General features: G+C 36.9%; 1 protein-coding gene across 1 annotated transcript in view; it reads right to left on the bottom strand.

The window, feature by feature from the left end:
• The window catches only part of AP3B1 (adaptor related protein complex 3 subunit beta 1), a 271189-nt gene that overhangs the window by 147392 nt on the left and 106384 nt on the right, over positions 1–17413 (bottom strand). The window contains exons 8-11 of the mRNA XM_045021277.1: positions 7890–8048; positions 4299–4396; positions 2547–2601; positions 2392–2463 (exon numbers count right to left, since the gene is read on the bottom strand). Of these exons, the coding sequence (XP_044877212.1) occupies positions 2392–2463; positions 2547–2601; positions 4299–4396; positions 7890–8048 (384 nt within the window). The remainder of the gene's footprint in view (positions 1–2391; positions 2464–2546; positions 2602–4298; positions 4397–7889; positions 8049–17413) is intronic.

Raw genomic sequence — 17413 nt, 5'->3', positions numbered from 1 at the left:
AAAAAGAAGCATGGGACATGATTAGGCTGCGGAGTGGGGGGGGGGGAGAATAAGGTGCCAGAGAGCAATGAATGAAATTTCCGTAACTCATTCTCAAAGCAGCTATGATCAAGAGTCCTTATTTGAGGGAAATAGGTGCTTCCATAGCATTCATCAAATTCTGTTTTGACAAATTACAGCTCATCCTCAAAAATCTCTCTAATTTTTGGTGAGGAAAAAGATAAAATCACTCTTGATATGCTACACCTGTGTGCCATATCAAAAGTTTCATGCTTTGAGGCTGTATCAACACTGAAGCACAAAGTTCCCTATTTGGAGACCTCCAATGCAGTCTGAATCCAGAACATAGCCAGAAAGGACCTTTAGCAAGAGAAACAGCTGGTAATACGAACTCAGTAACTGAATGAGATATGCATCTGGATTTAGAAAAGTTTTGACTAATTATCTGGTTCTGAATGGAACAACATAAACGGCAGGTGTCCCCAACTTAAAGTGGGAAGTTTGACAGGTCTGCATACTTGAACACTTAAGTTTTAGGAGTAAATTTTGAACACTGAGGTTTTTTTAAATGATGTGTAAAACAATTTAGCACTGATTAACTTTTCTGAAACACTACATATTGCATTTAATAGTAATGGTTTGCATTTTTTCATCTTCATAGCACTTAACAATTTAACCACCACCTTGTAAATAATGACAACACTGTGAGAGCAGAATGTCAGATATCCACAACAAATGTGGTGAAATAAAGGACAGGTTTTATTTTTTGTTTTAATGCAAGCTGTTAATTAAAAAACATGACTGAAATACACCGCTACCTCAATATAAAGCCACCCGATATAACACGAATTTGGATATAACGCGGTAAAGCAGTGCTCTGGAGTCGGGGGGGTTCTACGCACTCTGGTGGATCAAAGCAAGTTCAATATACGGTTTCACCTATAATGCAGTAAGATTTTTTGGCTCCCAAGGACAGCGTTATATCTAGGTAGAGGTGTGCCAGGAATAATACAGGACTAGTATTTGCTAGCAGTCCCATTAATAAAGTGCACTTTTCAGAAAGTGTACAGTAACATTTACTCCCAAAATATTTATATAAAAATGATGGGTTTCTCTCTCTCTCACCACAATACCCCTGCTGCACTCCATTCTCTTGTTTTTATGTACAAGTTTGTTGAAACACCATAAGTCTTACCAAAGATATGAGACCATAAGGGTTAGCCCTCTTCACCTTTTAAAACACTCAGTTATTCCCAGCCTGGCAGCCACCTCCTACTTCTCCTTGCCTTCTTCCTTTGTCTCTCTCCTGAGAGTGATTTGATTCTGTATGCCTGTCCCTGACTCCTCCCATTTCCCAGCATGCTCAGCAGTTTGCTCTAAGATGAGGCCACAAAGCCTTTCCATTTTAACACTGGAGAGGGTCAGAGAAGCCTTAAGTTCTCAATTCACCAGTTTAAACAAAGGCTAGCTTCCTCCATAAGCCCTACATTTACAGTTTCAAGTAAGAAGAAAGATTATATTAGGATCTGTTCTCTAGTCTGTCCCCCTAAAATCAGGAGCTCTCCAACCACCTAAGACAGAACTAAGATAAGAAAACTCATCTACCATTCTCTCAAACCTCTGGGCCTTAGTAAAACTTCTGCTGATGAAAAGATGACAAAAACTAGTTAAGAAAAGGAGCCAGAAATATTTAGCCAAAAATTAGTTAAGAAAAGGAGCCAGAAATCACAGTTATTTTATTTACTTATTTATTTTAAAGGGACAGAGTTCAGATCTACAAATGGAACTCAAGAGTTACAGGTCACAGCAGGCATCTCTCTCCAGGTACAGTGTGTGTACTGGAAAGACAAAAAAATTATATCACTATATACTCCATAAGTCCTAAATTTGAGTCCTAAATTTTATGGTTCTCTCTGCACAGAAAAGTGAAGTTCTGGACAATACTAAACCTGACCTCTATTCCCAACTCTCTCTCTCACACACACAGTGTGACTGTATCTCAAATTTCCTGAATTATAAAAAGGGAATAATAATACTTTCCCACCATCATAAAACATTGAGATCTTGAAGAGAAAAGCCAAGCATATCTGCTAGTTATATCAAGAAACTCTGAGTGGACACCTCTTCAGATAGAAAGAGAGCCATTGCTACCTTACACAACATTTCCATTCAGCATATTCAGTTAGCCTGATGTACCAGGAAATCACCCATTTGCCTGCCCCAAATGCCATCTGTAGAAATCAGATTGAAAAAGCAGAATAGTTCAGAGACACATGAGTTTCACAACAGTCAAAGAGTATGTTACTTTCCTGTTAGACATACTAAGTAATCATACAGTATATACGTGAAAATATATATATATATATATTTATTATGTATTATAAAACACACCTTTGATGTTTTGATCATTGTTGGATCAGTTGACCTAACATAGAAACTCTTCAGGTAAGGTTCAAACATCCCCTGAAAAATAAAAGCCATTGAAGTAGTAGTTGTGCCTATGCTTAATTTAAAGTATAATCTAGAAAATGCTAAGCAAGGTATACCTTTCTTTGAATTGACATAGTTGCAATATTCTGCAGAACAATATACTGCACTTCCCTAGAAATCAAAGAGAGAGTACTGTTGAATATATTTATCAAAATTACATATTCGGAGGACAGTATATTAAAAGCAAAAAAAAAAAATCAAACGAAAAGGATGCACTTACATGTATTGCTGAAAGGTTTTTAGCTGAATTTTCAATAAATATCTATGAATATTCTTTCTATGCATATAAGCTACCATATATATTTGACTTATAAAATATATTCGAGTATGCCAAAGAAACAAGAAAAAGTTAAGGCGTGACAGCTATTACATGTCACTTATCAGTTTTATAGCAAGATGCAGCACAAATTTAGGACTGTCACTTTTAAAAGGCAGAAAATGTGGTTGAAGTAATATTTCTTATTGGACCACTTCTGTTGATGAAAGAGACAAGCTGAGCTCTTCTTCAGATCACCCACCTTCCCTATAAAATCCTGGGACCAACACAGCCTACAACAACACTGCATACTTTTAAAAGGAAAATATTACTTTTCAATGTAATGATGCAGCCTTTGTTTGACAATTTTTTTTTGGTTTGTTTTTTAGTTTGAGGAAAGATGTAAGGATTTATTTAGGACTTTTGAAGCTAGCATTGCAAGACATACAGCAAACCAGAAACTCAGGAAGGTCCCATATATTTCTAGATAGTGAGACTAAAAAGAATCCGACGAAGTGGGTATTCACCCACGAAAGCTCATGCTGCAAAATGTCTGTTAGTCTATAAGGTGCCACAGGATTCTTTGCTGCTTAAAAAGAAAATGTTTACTCTTTGTCTGCACTACAGAAACTACTGTGGTAGACAACCATTTGGCTTCACCTAATATTTTTGCTGTAAATGTGGGATGGACAATACTTGACAACAGGTGTTTTAAAAGTAGTTTTCCAAGGATAAATCTCAAAAAAGTCAGTGGTTTGGGGTATATTCTGCTAGTCCCAGGTATCTGTCAGAGGGCTGTGTGCATATTCTGGTAAACCATAGACCACTACAAAAATATAAATATTTATCTAGCACAAATATATAACATTAAAAAAATGTGTAGAAATTTGACTATGACTATGAAATTTGACTATGAATATCTTGGTTTAGAGGTGGTCTAGGTTCAATCCAAACACTTCCATATTTTGGTTTCTCTACCTCTCAGTGGTGGCTGCTACCATAGCCTACCTCAGACTTATTTAACGTTTATGAAGACAGTAAAGAATTACAAAGTATTATAATTTCCAACAGTTCCATGCAAGCCCAAACTAACTTTTTTCACTGTTCCCATGTGTATACCGAGCAGTCAGTCATGTTCATTTCACAGAGTACAACTGTCTAGGAGCAATGAGGTGCTCATAGCTAGGGGGTACATGAAATAAACGGAGAGTCCTGCAAAAATGTTCTGTTTAGTGGTATAAATTGGTGTTTAATCATAGATTCTTACGGTTGAAAGGTCAGGAGGTCATCTAGTGCAAACCCCTGCTCAGAGCAGGACCAATCCCCAACTAAATTCCCAAATTCCTAAATGGCTCCCCTCAAGGACTGAACTCACAACCCTGGGTTTAGCAGGCCAATGCTCAAACCACTGAGCTATCCCTCCCCAGAACTGTTTTGGCAGGCTTTTGCAAGCACCAGCTTAGACCCAATGTACAGTTACATGTAATTTAAAACTGAACAACAAACTGTTTAGCAAGTTCTGTTTGAAGTTCAACAAAAGAGCTTGACACACCTATTGCTACGAAGTAAACGCACTAAGGATTTAGAAACAATGCCAGCTTCAGACTTCGGTGCCAAGTGCCAGTAAAGCTGGGCAACTGCCATCACCACCTGAAAATACAATGTTAACATGCAGAACAATCTGCTACCTTAAAGTAACTACACAATGTTCTACTTTCAAGCTGCAAAATTACACACTCATTGCTTATACAAAGATTTAAATTTCTATTTTTGCATATGTAATCTTTGATACCAAGGGGTTGTTCAAAAGCCAAGATATATTTTCATTTCTGAATTATAATCTAATGAATAACTTACACTCCTATCAGTAATAAATAAATAAATAATAATCAGATGTAGCTAAAGTGCTAATCAAACTGATATTTTAAGAAACCAGAACTTACAGCCTTATCAGTACAAATGAATGAGAAAATTCCCTGTCTTTAAATCTATATAAAGCTTTTTATTTTTATTAAATCTAGCTCCAGTAATAGCTGTTCATTAATTAGTTTTAAACAGTAATACCATCACCAAAAACCTTTTCCTATTACCATATTAATCAAGCTATACAATGGTATTTGCATTTAATAATGACCTACAAGGACGTAAAACAACAAAAGGAAACCTGTAGGGTTATGTGCTTGTGATCCAAGTAACAAAATGTAAGAGACCGTAAAAAAAAAATAATAATTGATTTTTAAGACTTAATAGGTCCTCCTCCTGGAAACAAAGCTAATGTACCAATATTTTTAAAAGGGTACATGGGATGACTTAACTACAGGTTGGGCAGCCTAATATTCTGAACAAAACCATGAAAGGGCTCACAAGGGATGCAGTCTGGCAAGAATTAAAAGAATGACCACCTCAAATTGAACATGATCCAACAATATGATGCTGTTGTAAAAAAAGACTATTATTCTGGGGTGTAGTAACAGGAATGTCTTATATAAGACACAGGAGGCAACTGTCCCCTCTGCTTAGCAATGGAGAGGCCTCAGCTGAAGTACTGTGTCCAGTGTTGGACACCATACTTTAAGATACATATGGACAAATTAGAGATTGTCACTTTTTATTGCTCTCCTCTGGACTAAGTTTAGAAAACCTGACTTATGAGGAAAGGTTTAAAAGACTGGGTGTGTTTAGTCTTGAGAAGACAACGACTGATGGAGGACCTCATAAGAGTTTTAAATACATTTAGGTCTGTTGTAAAGAAAATGCTGATCAATTGTTCTCCATATCTACTGAAGATAGGACAAGAAATAATCTGCCAGAAAGAACATTTAGGTTACATGTTAAGAAAAAGAATTAACTTATATGGATAGTTAAGCACTGGAATAGATTCCCAAGGGAGGTTGTGGAATCCTTGTCACTGGAGGTTTTTAAGAACAGGTTAGATAAAAACACCTGTCAGGGTGGTTTAGGTATTCGTTGCCCTGTCTCAGAGAGGGGGGTTTGGACTAAATGACTTTTCAAGGTCCCTTCCAGCCCTACATTTTTATGATTCTATAAACATCAATCACCATGATTTTATGGTCTTATCAAACAAACTTGATATTTCTGATGCTATTACAAATTCAGTTGATAAAAGGTAATAATGTTGACATAATATACTTTGACTTAGTGCCACAGTATATTTTTATTAAATAATAAACACTATACAAAATGAATGTAGCACATATTAACTGGACTAAAAACTGGCTAATTGATAGATCTCAAAAAGTAAATATAAATGAGAAATCATATAATGTATTTCTAGTGGAGTCCCCAGGAAACTGTTCTTGGCCCAAAGTATTCAATATCTTTATCAACGATACAGAGGAAAATGATATCATTGCTGGTAAAATTTGCAAAATTGGTGGAGTGGCAAATAATGAGAAAGACATTAAGTATTCAGAGTGGTTTGGATCGTTTGGTAACCTGGGTTCATTTGAATGAGAGTTTTAATACTGCCAAATGCAACCAAGAACGTAGGTCACATTACACAAGCAGAATCATTTTTTCAAAGTTGCTGCTTTCCAAGACTTAGGGATCACGGTGGATAACCAACTGAACATGAGCTCGCAGAAGCTAAGAGACCTAATATAATATTTGGATATATAAGCAGGGGAATATGTAGTAGAAATAGGAAGGTGGTATTATCAAGCTATTCGGCATTAGTGAGACTATTACCAGAATACTGTTTTCAGTTCTAGTGTCCACACTTGAAAGAGACGTTGGCAAATTGGAAAGGATTCAGAAAAGAGCTACAAATGATTTGAGGCTCAGAACATACAGCGAGCGACCAAGGAAGCTCAATTTATTTATTTTATCTAAGAAAAGGTTAAGAGGTGACTTGATCATGGTCTATAAGTACCCGAGCAAGAAAAGAGTTCTCTACTATCTGAAATCTTATCTAGATAAATGTCCAACTGCTGAAGCTGAAGTTGGACAAATTTAGACCAAGCTAAGCAAATGTAATTAGCTATTTGAACAATTTACCTAGTGATGTGGTAGACTCTGCATCACCGGAAGCCAGTAAATCAAGACTGGATGTCTTTCTAATTCAAGTAGAAATTATGGTCTGGCAGAAATTAATGGGTGAAATTCCATGGCTTGTGTTATGTAGGAGATCAGACAAGATAATCATAATGGTTTCTTTTGACCTTAAAGATTTATGCATCTATGAAAAGTCAGATCTTTTAATCTAGCTCCCAGAGACATTCAGTATGTACTATGCAGATAATGTTTTAACCACCTCAGTATTCTGCTGGGAGACTGAATCTAGGACTCAGGCTGGGATTTTCAAAGGATTTGGGTGTTTAACTCCTCCAGGCTCCTTTGAAAATCCCCACCTCAGAGAAAAGTGCCATCTAATAAATCACAAGCACCTACAGTTTTCCTTGAGAGTCTTCATCCACATATTAACAGGGTTTGTCTCACTAGAGCTTCTGAAAACTGATAAGCTAAATAACCTGAAGTGCTATGGCAGCAGTCATATACTGTATTGCAGAGGTAGGCAACCTATGGGCACGGGTGCCAAAGGCGGCAGGCGAGCTGATTTTCAGTGGCACTCACACTGCCCAGGTCCTGGCCACCAGTCCGGGGAGCTCTGCATTTTAATTTAATTTTAAATGAAGCTTCTTAAACATTTAAAAAACCTTATTTACTTATAGTTTAGTTATATATTATAGACAATAGTTTAGTTATATATTATAGACTTATAGAAAGAGACCTTCTAAAAATGTTAAAATGTATTACTGGCACGCGAAATCTCAAATTAGAGTGAATAAATGAAGACTCGGCACACCACTTCTGAAGGGTTGCCGACCCCTGCTGTATTGCCTAATTCTCCTCTTAATATTAAGAACAGGTAGGCAGCACATAACATGGCTGTTCAGGACTTTTAGTATTAAATTACTTTCCCACTTTTAAGGGCATGCAGTTGAGAACTGGTTACTTTTAGTTAGCTACAACTGAACTATTGTGTAACTACACAATTCTGCATGGTATTTTCTATACACATTGGGGGGGGCATACTCTACACTTGAATGCTCCAAATACTTGATTAAAACATTTTAGAAGGGTGGACACTTAGCAGTTCAAGACACAAAGGTTTTTGTCATACAGCAGCATTCCGGCTTTGCAACAAGGGTTTTGTATTTCGTATCAGCAATCTATGGTCTGGATCCATAGCATAGGGTTTCTTCACTTTCTGATCTTTTTCTTTCTGTTCTTCATCAGACTCATAGAAATCCTTCTCATTTTCCTCTTCCAAAACACCATCCTAAAAGAAAATATTTACATCAAAGACTTGAATCAACCAATTTTATAAAAAAGCATCTATAACAAAACAATTTCAAATGAAAATGAATTATTTTACAACAGTTTTTTTTTAAATAACCTTTTCCCCTATTTTGCTCAGTCCACCTAGTTCAGAATGTAACAACATATAATCTCAACAATATACTCTAAAGTGAAGCATATTTAGAAATAAGTTTTCAATTACTGGGTGAAATTGTATGGCTGATGTTATGTACTATAGGTGATTAGACTAGAAGATTATAATGGTCACTTCTGGACGTGAAGTCCATGAATTGCAGTTGGCATTTCTGAAAATGAACTTTAGCTGTTTAAACTTCATGATATTTGAGGATGTGAGGCACTGATGCTACAAAAGGAAGGCGAAAGGTCGTCCCAGTAATTTACCTACACACAAATGCAGACAACTACAGTCAGATAGAGGAAGGATGGTCTTATGCCCCAGGCAGTACACTGGAATTAGGAAGATATGATTGTGTTCCTGTCTCTGCTACAGATTTTGAGAGATGTAGGTCAAGTTATTTAGTCTCTGTGCCTTAACTCCCTAACAGAAGAATACTGATCTGACCAGGAGAATTGTAAAAATGTATTAAAGGTTCTGAGATGCCAAGAGACCTAGCTATACTTTAAAAGGTTCAGATTCAAGAAAAATATCTGATTTAAAGACATTGTTTAATTATCAACTTACTCTTTGTATGATTTTTACCTGTACTGAAGAACGGAAAATAGTTTTACGAATCTTTCATTGAGTGCACATTCTGACAATGCCAAAACAGGCCTTTTAATAATTAATAATAATAATAAAGTCAAAATGGATACCATCAGTATTAGATTTTAAAACATTAGGCCAGATCCCAATCTAGGGTGCACATCCATGTCCTTCTATTGAAATCAATGAAATATCAGTTCAGGATCTGGCCCCTTCTTTACAATTAGGTTTCATTTTCCAAACACATTCCAGATACAGAATAAGATATTTCAGTTAAGCAACTTACTGTCTAACTTTTAAAGATTACAAGGCTAAGCAAAATGAGTCACATGTTTTTTTAAAGGACCATTTCCTATGTATAACCAATAGAAAGCATAGTCACATACAGAAAAGGTACCCACACTCTTGAGACCTAGTTTTTAATCGGCATTATGAATCCTATCTGGTTTATAGGAAACAGTTACTTTAATCACATTAAGCTGACACTTGGCGTACAAAGTAGCCATCCTTCATTTATTGTTGTAGTAAATGATTTTAATCTTAAGGCTTTTTTTTTTAAATAGTAAAGTAGATAAAACGGGGCTTTGGGTGCTGTTTTTAAATCACTGTTATAAAATATATACAGTTGAATTTTAAAAACTGAAGTTTTGCAGTAAATTTAGCTTTAGCTTTCACATCAATTGTTTTTATTTTTGCAAGAAAGATTTTTGCTGTTAAGTCTGAAAAAATAGGCAAGGCCACCTTTTAGAAGCCACTGTTGTGTATGTGCAGTAACTTTCACTGCTACTGAAGACCACCCCAAAAACATTTTGGTGGTACTGTTTCTTTTCAATGTGCTCAGTTAGGAAAGTTAAGGAATTGTACATCAAGAAAGAAAAAAATACTTTGCCGAAATAATAAAACTAAGTTCTGAGAGTAGTCAGTCCTGATCTTACTTTTACATATGAAATACTAAACTGAATGGGCATATTCTTATACTGTACTCCAAATTCCATATCAGCATGACATTGATTGCCATATGATAACAAAAGGTACTCAGTTTATATTCTGTGCATGCTTCAAAGTTTCAAAAAACCCTGTTGGGGTTGGTGGACGTTTGTTTTGCGGTTTTTTGTTTGTTTTTTAAGAAATGTACAGAGCTGGGGTCATATGGTGCATCAGTCATTGGGGATTTCTAGGCAGTGGAGGATATTGAGAGACCCCTGGCACATGGCTTTAGAAGACTGTCAGTTTCAGGATTAGGAAGGAATTTCCCTATTATTCTTATCATTTGTACTGCAGTGGGTCCTACAGACCACACCAATAAAGGATGAGGAGCCCATTAGTTCCAGTGAAAAGGAACGCAGCACGTAAAGCCCCCCCGGCCACCCCTGTGCCTAGGAACCGGAGAGACATGCCATCCACTTCTGGGAGCCACTGCCACCAACCAGACTTAGCAGCCCAGTCAACTGTGCTGACCGGAGAAGCCAGGGTCTCTTTTCGACAAGGCATTCTGGTCGAAAACCGAACACCTGGCAACCCTACCCCCCAACCGGGGGCAGCAGGGCTTGGTGGGCTCAGACTTTAGTCCCCCCTCCTGGAGTTGTGTAATAATTTTTGTTGTCACAAGGGGGTCATGGCGCAGTGAAGTTTGAGAAATCCTGGACTAGAGAGTTAGGGTCTAAACTTAGCTTCCAAAACACAAATATTCCAATTCAACCAGCTGACCAGTCAGCTAAATCTTTCCTGTAGTACTCTAGCAATGAGGGATACTGTTCCTTATTATGGGCTTGTTTTTTTAATTAACTATTGATAAAGTAGTTTCTCTGTACAAGGTGCTACTGAGGACTTAAGGGCATTAAATCAAGCACTCAGCACTTCATGAGATTGCCTCCAAATCATTGTTGTTCCACGCTTTGTGTTGCCATTAACACCAGAACAAAGAGGGTGTAAAAATGATCCCGAATTATGTTAGCATTTTTACACACACTTCGCTCTGGTATAAATCAGGGATTCTCAACCTTTTTCTTCTGAGACCCCACACAACATGCTATAAAAACTCCATGGCCCACCTGTGCCACAATAACTGTTTTTCTGCATATAAAAGCTGGGGACGGCCTTAGGGAGCAGCAAGCAGGGCAACTGCCTGGGGCCCCAGGCCACAGAGGCCCCCGCAAAACTACTTTGTTCAGGCTTCGGCTTCAGACCCAGGTGTTGGGGCCCAGGGCCCCGGGCTTCAGCACCATGTGGTGGGGCTTCGACTTTCTGCCCAGAACCCCAGCGAGTCTAACACTGGCCCTGCTTGGCAGACCCCCTCTGAAACCTGCTTGCAAACCCCTGCATGGGGCCCCAGACCCCTGGTTGAGAACCACTGGTATAAATGACAATTACAAGGTGTGGGATAAATACAAATCATACCATCATCTCTACTGTAAATTAACCAGGATACTCATGCTATTACTACTAGGATTTTACTCCCTTAAAAAACTATTACTTAAGACGTTATCTAGATATGTATATCAAATTCATTACAATCATGGAGTTCCATGAAAAGATAAATAAGAAACCTACACACACAAATGATATTAACTGAACCTTTTTTGTTTGGAAAGAAACTGCTTCACTATGACAAAAAAAAGTTGAGACATAAAAAAGTTGGAAAAAGCTTTTAAATCTTGTCTTCCACTTTTTCAAAATCCAATTTCATCCTCCTTTTTGTAGTGTATATAATATTTATATACCTACACTAAGTGAAAATATTTATTGATATTTAAGCAATTTACAATAAAACATTTAAATAGTGTCTTGACATGTTTAAGTACCCATCTTATTACAAAATTAACAATACTGAGCAGTATATTGTTATATTACAGTTCTTCCTTTTTTTCAAGTTATCTAAATAAAGCCATATATTAAAATATGTATATTTAAACATTCATATTAATTTTTAAAAACCTTTTTGGGGAACTGAACATTTTCTTTGGGAGAGGAGGAAGAGAGGACTCAAGTGAGGTGATAGAAAGTATGTGAAATTAGACATGGGAGAATATAATTCAGTATTGTCTTATGTATACCCTTCTTAATTATCCATTGTTCCCATAAATGGGATGATTTAGTTGGGAATTGGTCCTGCTTTGAGCAGGGGATTGGACTAGATGACCTCCTGAGGTCCCTTCCAACCCAGATATTCTATGATTCTATGATAAATACAAAATTCTAGTGCCCTTATCAAAACAAATCATTTCAGTATTTCTGTTTGTTTTCCTGTACCAGGTATACTATTACTTTTATCCATTTTTTGGTTTGTCTGTCTTGCACTGTTCCTACAATATATGTAAAGTCTTCCTTCATTAGATATTCTATCAGTAGTTTTTTCCAGTGATCTGCAGTAGGAGTCTTTGCCTGAGTCCACAGATTGAGGACTGTTTTTGGTTCATTTGTTTGGTTTTTGTTATAAAGTGCAAGAAGAGTAGTTTTCTTATTCCTGGCTTAAGTCTTTTTAATTGGCCAACTCCCAATACACATATTTCAATCCTGTTTAAGTTCTGTCTCTAGTAGTTTATTATTATTTCTTTCTTCATCTAACATTCCCATGTTTATAAAAGAGGGCCTGGTTGTTTTGTGTTTCATACGGACATCTCAGCAATATTATATATTTTATTACACAAAGAGGAGAAACATACATTTTGTAGTACAGAAGGTGCAAGTTCAGTATTACCTGACTAGTACTGGAGCCAATATTTATAATCTGAATTACCTCAGTCCACTCTTCTGCTATTTCACATTTATAGTTTGCATCTCATAACTTAATAACTTTATGTGGCTTGTCTTTTAAAAACAATCCTGAAGTTATACATTTTAGACTTAATCTTAATTTCTGAATCAAGCCCTTGTATGACTTTTTGTATACTACTGTACTTGAATAAACTACACACTCATATTTCCTTCCTTAGGATACACAACTAATAAGGAAATCACTTGTCTCTGAGGTGCTCTCATAAGACTGCAATTGAATCACACCTCTGTCTCAAAGCCAGTCCTGAATGAGTCCTTGAGGTAGCTGTAGGCCAAGCAACTCTTTTTAATTGAGTCATTAATGCACTTAATAGTGTCTTAATACAAAGATTAATCAACAGCTTGTACTTTACTGTATTCATATAAGCAAATATTTTAGCTACCCAGAATATGAAGCTGTTGTACTAGCCTTGGGTTCAACACAGCAATTAGTGATTACATAAAACTCTGAGAATAAATGTTCACTTAAAATTGACACTATTTCACTCCCATATTTCTCCTTGCAGTGTCCATTAGCATACTTCTTCAGAGTTCAATTGTATTATTCTAATAAAGGGCATTCTAGTTTTGCTTACTTTGCTATACCAGTGTTCAGGGTCACAGGTAGTAATTTTAGTAAGCAATATGCAAAACAACTTTTTTCCCCCTATTAGTGTCCTACCTTCATGTTTATGTGAACCTTAAAACAATGTGGATAACTTATCTTGCTGTTAAGCAATAATTACTACTAATAAATGTTAACTTAATAGAATGCATATACAAATATGCAACATCATTTAATGCTTTATACCAATTTGCTATTCCTTAAAATGAAATGATGCCAATCATTTAATTCCCGAGTAAATTATTTAACAGAAAAAAAGCTTACCAAGTAGCACAGATACCAAGAATCAAAACGGGAAGAGAAAACACTTTACCACAATAGTTTTGATTTTTCCCTCATCTCTGATTCCTCCAGTGGAAAACTAGCTAAGGGTATGTCTACACTACGGGATTACTCTGATTTTACAGAATTCGATTTTTGGCAACAGATTGTATAAAGTCAAGTGCATGCGGCCACACTAAGCACATTAATTCGGCGGTGTGCGTGCATAGTACCGAGGCTAGCGTCGACTTCCGGAGTGTTGCACTGTGGATAGCTATCCCATAGTTCCCACAGTCTCCCCTGCCCATTGGAATTCTGGGTTGAGATCCCAATGCCTGATGGGGCAAAAAACATTGTCGTGGGTGGTTCTGGGTACATGTCATCAGGCCCCCCTCTTCCTCCATCCCTCCGTGAAAGCAATGGCAGACAACCGTTTCGCGCCTTTTTTCCTGGGTTACCTGTGCAGACGACATACCACAGCAAGCATGGAGCCCACACAGCTGACCGTCACCGTAAGTCTCCTGGGACTGGCAAACGTGGGACTGCATTGCTACACAGCAGCAGCTCATTGCCTTTTGGCAGCAGATGGTGCATTAGGACTGAAAGCCATCGTCATCATACAGAGATGGGAGTGACTCAGCCAGGTCGCTTCCCTTCTTTTTAAAATTAAAACCTTAAGGTGCCAAATCAACAGCACTGAAAGCTGAACTCTCATTTCTCCACAAAAAGTGCAACTGCAGTGCCAACTTCCAGTGCATCTCAACCCTCTCCTGAAAGGACTACTTCTTCCAGTGCATTGCAACTCAGTCCTGAATGGACTACATCTACCAGTAAGAAGGTAATTCAGTCTTTATTGATTCAATCTTTGATATGTCTGCTGTGACTACCAGCAGGGGTGTCAACTAGTATATGAGTTCTATTGAAGTCAACAGGAACACACACTCCTGAAAATGGTACTTAACTAGTTAATCATTGCTGTGAAGAGATAGGAGGTGCTCTCATGCATTTTAATTTTTTGGAAGTATTTTTCTGCATAAAAATGCCTATTAAAAAATTTGGAGAAAAGTCCAAACAATTTTATAAGGCTGCTTGCCTCTTGTAAAAGTTCTTAAATGTCATGTTTTTAGAAAAAATTATGGTGCATCACAGTTTCTACATTCTTCCACGACCAGGAATATTAACTTGATCTTTGTTCTTCAGTGGTGATTTGTTTATTTCCTATCTAGAAAAATCCTCTTGTGAGATCAGAACTGGTTGTTATATGAATAATTATGTCCCAGATAGAGGATAACTTCCACATGGGAAATAAGCTTAATGAACTGAAGAACTCAGAATCTGAGCACTTGTTCTCATATGGGTGTCTTAGTAAAATAGATTAGAAAAAGTGATATGTAAGTACCATATACTGTACCATAGAACTGAATAGAAGCAATAATATACAAATAGCAAGTTATGCATGTGAAAGATATAAATTAAAATGTAATAGGTGCCCACAGGTTTTAAAAAATTGCCATTTCAAGTGTCAGATAATTTTATCAGATAATTACCAACTTTACCAGGAGGGCAGTTACTAGGGGATCTGTGAAAATTCAATCACTACAGGCAACAGATCAGAATAACTAATATAAACTACCCTCAAATGTTATTCTGAGGCACAGAGTATACCCTCTACAAGTTTCTAAAACTATTTTTTTTTAAAAAGGGCAAATTGCTCACAACTTAGAACAGATCTTTAAACAGAATTACATTTGTAATTCTTGTAAAAGCAGCAAAGAATCCTGTGGCACCTTATAGACTAACAGACGTTTTGCAGCATGAGCTTTCGTGGGTGAATACCCACTTCTTCAGATGCCTTGAAGAATGAGCTTTCACCCACGAAAGCTCATGCTGCAAAATGTCTGTTAGTCTATAAGGTGCCACAGGATTCTTTGCTGCTTTTACAGATCCAGACTAACACGGCTACCCCTCTGATATTTGTAATTCTTGTTACCTGAACAGTACTTATTTTCTAAAAATACAATCCCTCCTGTATTCCCTTCTGTAAATAACATGCAATCATACAAACAAAACAGCTGTTCACAGGTGACATTCTCCTAACCAATAAAAACTATTTACTCTATTGTTTGTATGGGTAAAATGTAACTAGATTTAGGATTAACAATATAAAATTTGTAAATTGTCTCATCGTTCCTGGATATTATTTAATCAACTATTAGTTCAGAAAAAGGTAACCACAGTCTGAACTTTTAACATGAAAACTATTTTTATCTGCCAAATCCTTCCAAAATAATCTTTTAGTTCTTCTACTCCCATTTCCTGCAATCTGTTGTAAATATTCGGGACTACTGTAATCTCAAAACAGTGTAGGAGTACTGATTTACAAGTTACAATTATTATGTTTTATAAGTCCTCTGACGGTCTTACGAAATGTCACACATGCACTCAAAGCAGAGCATCTAGTTAGTGTCAGTAAATTTATTTTTAGAGCTCACTAACACTGTTTCTCAGATTGTTTTATTCCACTGATCTTATTATGTCTTCAATACAAAATTTAAAAAAATGTTATTAGAATATTAAGTGTGCATAGTCAAGCACTGAAAAACTAGAAAACGCCAGAAGTAAGCTTGCCTGTGCAATCTTGATTCAGCCCATGTGCATATGTATTATGATAGTCTTTAATTATATGGTAACATTTTTTCCACAAAACCCCTAATTCAGTGTACAGAATGGATGGTGTTCAATTAATGAGCAGCTATTCAATATTTTGTTTTATCCCCATTGTTCAATATGTGACCTCATGCCTTAGTTACTGCACACTATTTAAATCTTGCTCTGAAGACGGAATTGTTAGTTTCCTCCTGGGTTTCTCTATGGCACTCATGACAATAGTACCTGAGTGCTTCACAAATACTAATTTATTTTCAGAACACCTCTGAGAGATGAGGGTATACTTTGATTTTTCAGATGGGGAACTGAGGCAATGTCAAAAGTATCTGTTAATTTCATGTGTCCAATTTGAGAAAACTACAACCTGATTTTTCAGAATACTTAGCACTATATAGACCTTTTTATATATTCAAAGAGTAGCCCCAATTGACTTTAGTTGCAGCTGTGGGTGCCCAGCACTTCTGAAATCAAGGTCTCAATAATGAAGTCTAAAAATAAGGAACACTATAATTTAGTGACCACCTGTGAAAGTATACTAGGCAAGACATTTAAACTACCATGTAAATAGCAGAGGCAAGGATAGAATCCAGTTCTCCGGGCCAGCATTCAAATGCCTTCGCCATGAGACCATCCTTTCTCTTCCTGCAATCCCCTGCCTCATTCACCACACACCTTTCAATTTCTGCAACAAATTAGGCAAGGGTCCTACACATGGCAGTCACCTTTATTACACAGTGCTGATTCATCTCCAGAGCAGATATATCCTGTGCACTGAATGAGGCAGGGTCCTATGAAAGTAACAATATGTGATCATGTAATCAAAGACTGCATTAAAATAACAAAGGAGCCCAATTAAGGTTGCACGGGCAATCTTAATTTTGGCATTTCCTAACATCTGAGTATTTGACTTTGCAAACAATGTTATTTTAATGTAGTTTTGTGTATGTAATTTCCTAGGTTTTAGAAAAGCAAACTGAAAAAAATAAGAATTCCATCATGTGGCATCATATCGACACCCACGTTTCACCAGCAGGGTTGGAACTTTTAGATTCACCACATAGGCCTCTGCCACTTAAACTAAGGGTGTAAATGAGAGTGGTAATATGTTAGAGAGACAAGGTGGGTGAGGTAATATCTTTTGTTGGACCAACTTATGCTAGTGAGAGAGACAAGCTTTTGAGCCACACAGAGCTCTTCTTCAGGTCAAAAGCTTGGCTCTCACACCAACAAGAGATGGTCTAATAAAATATAATATTTCACCCACCTTCTCTCTCTAATGTCCTGGATCCATCATGGCTACAACTACATTGCATAC

This window comes from Mauremys mutica, chromosome 6, assembly GCF_020497125.1.
Source record: "Mauremys mutica isolate MM-2020 ecotype Southern chromosome 6, ASM2049712v1, whole genome shotgun sequence".
Lineage (NCBI taxonomy): Eukaryota > Metazoa > Chordata > Testudines > Geoemydidae > Mauremys > Mauremys mutica.
Note: the sequence above shows the minus strand (reverse complement) of the source record. Positions and strands in the feature narration are given on the sequence as shown.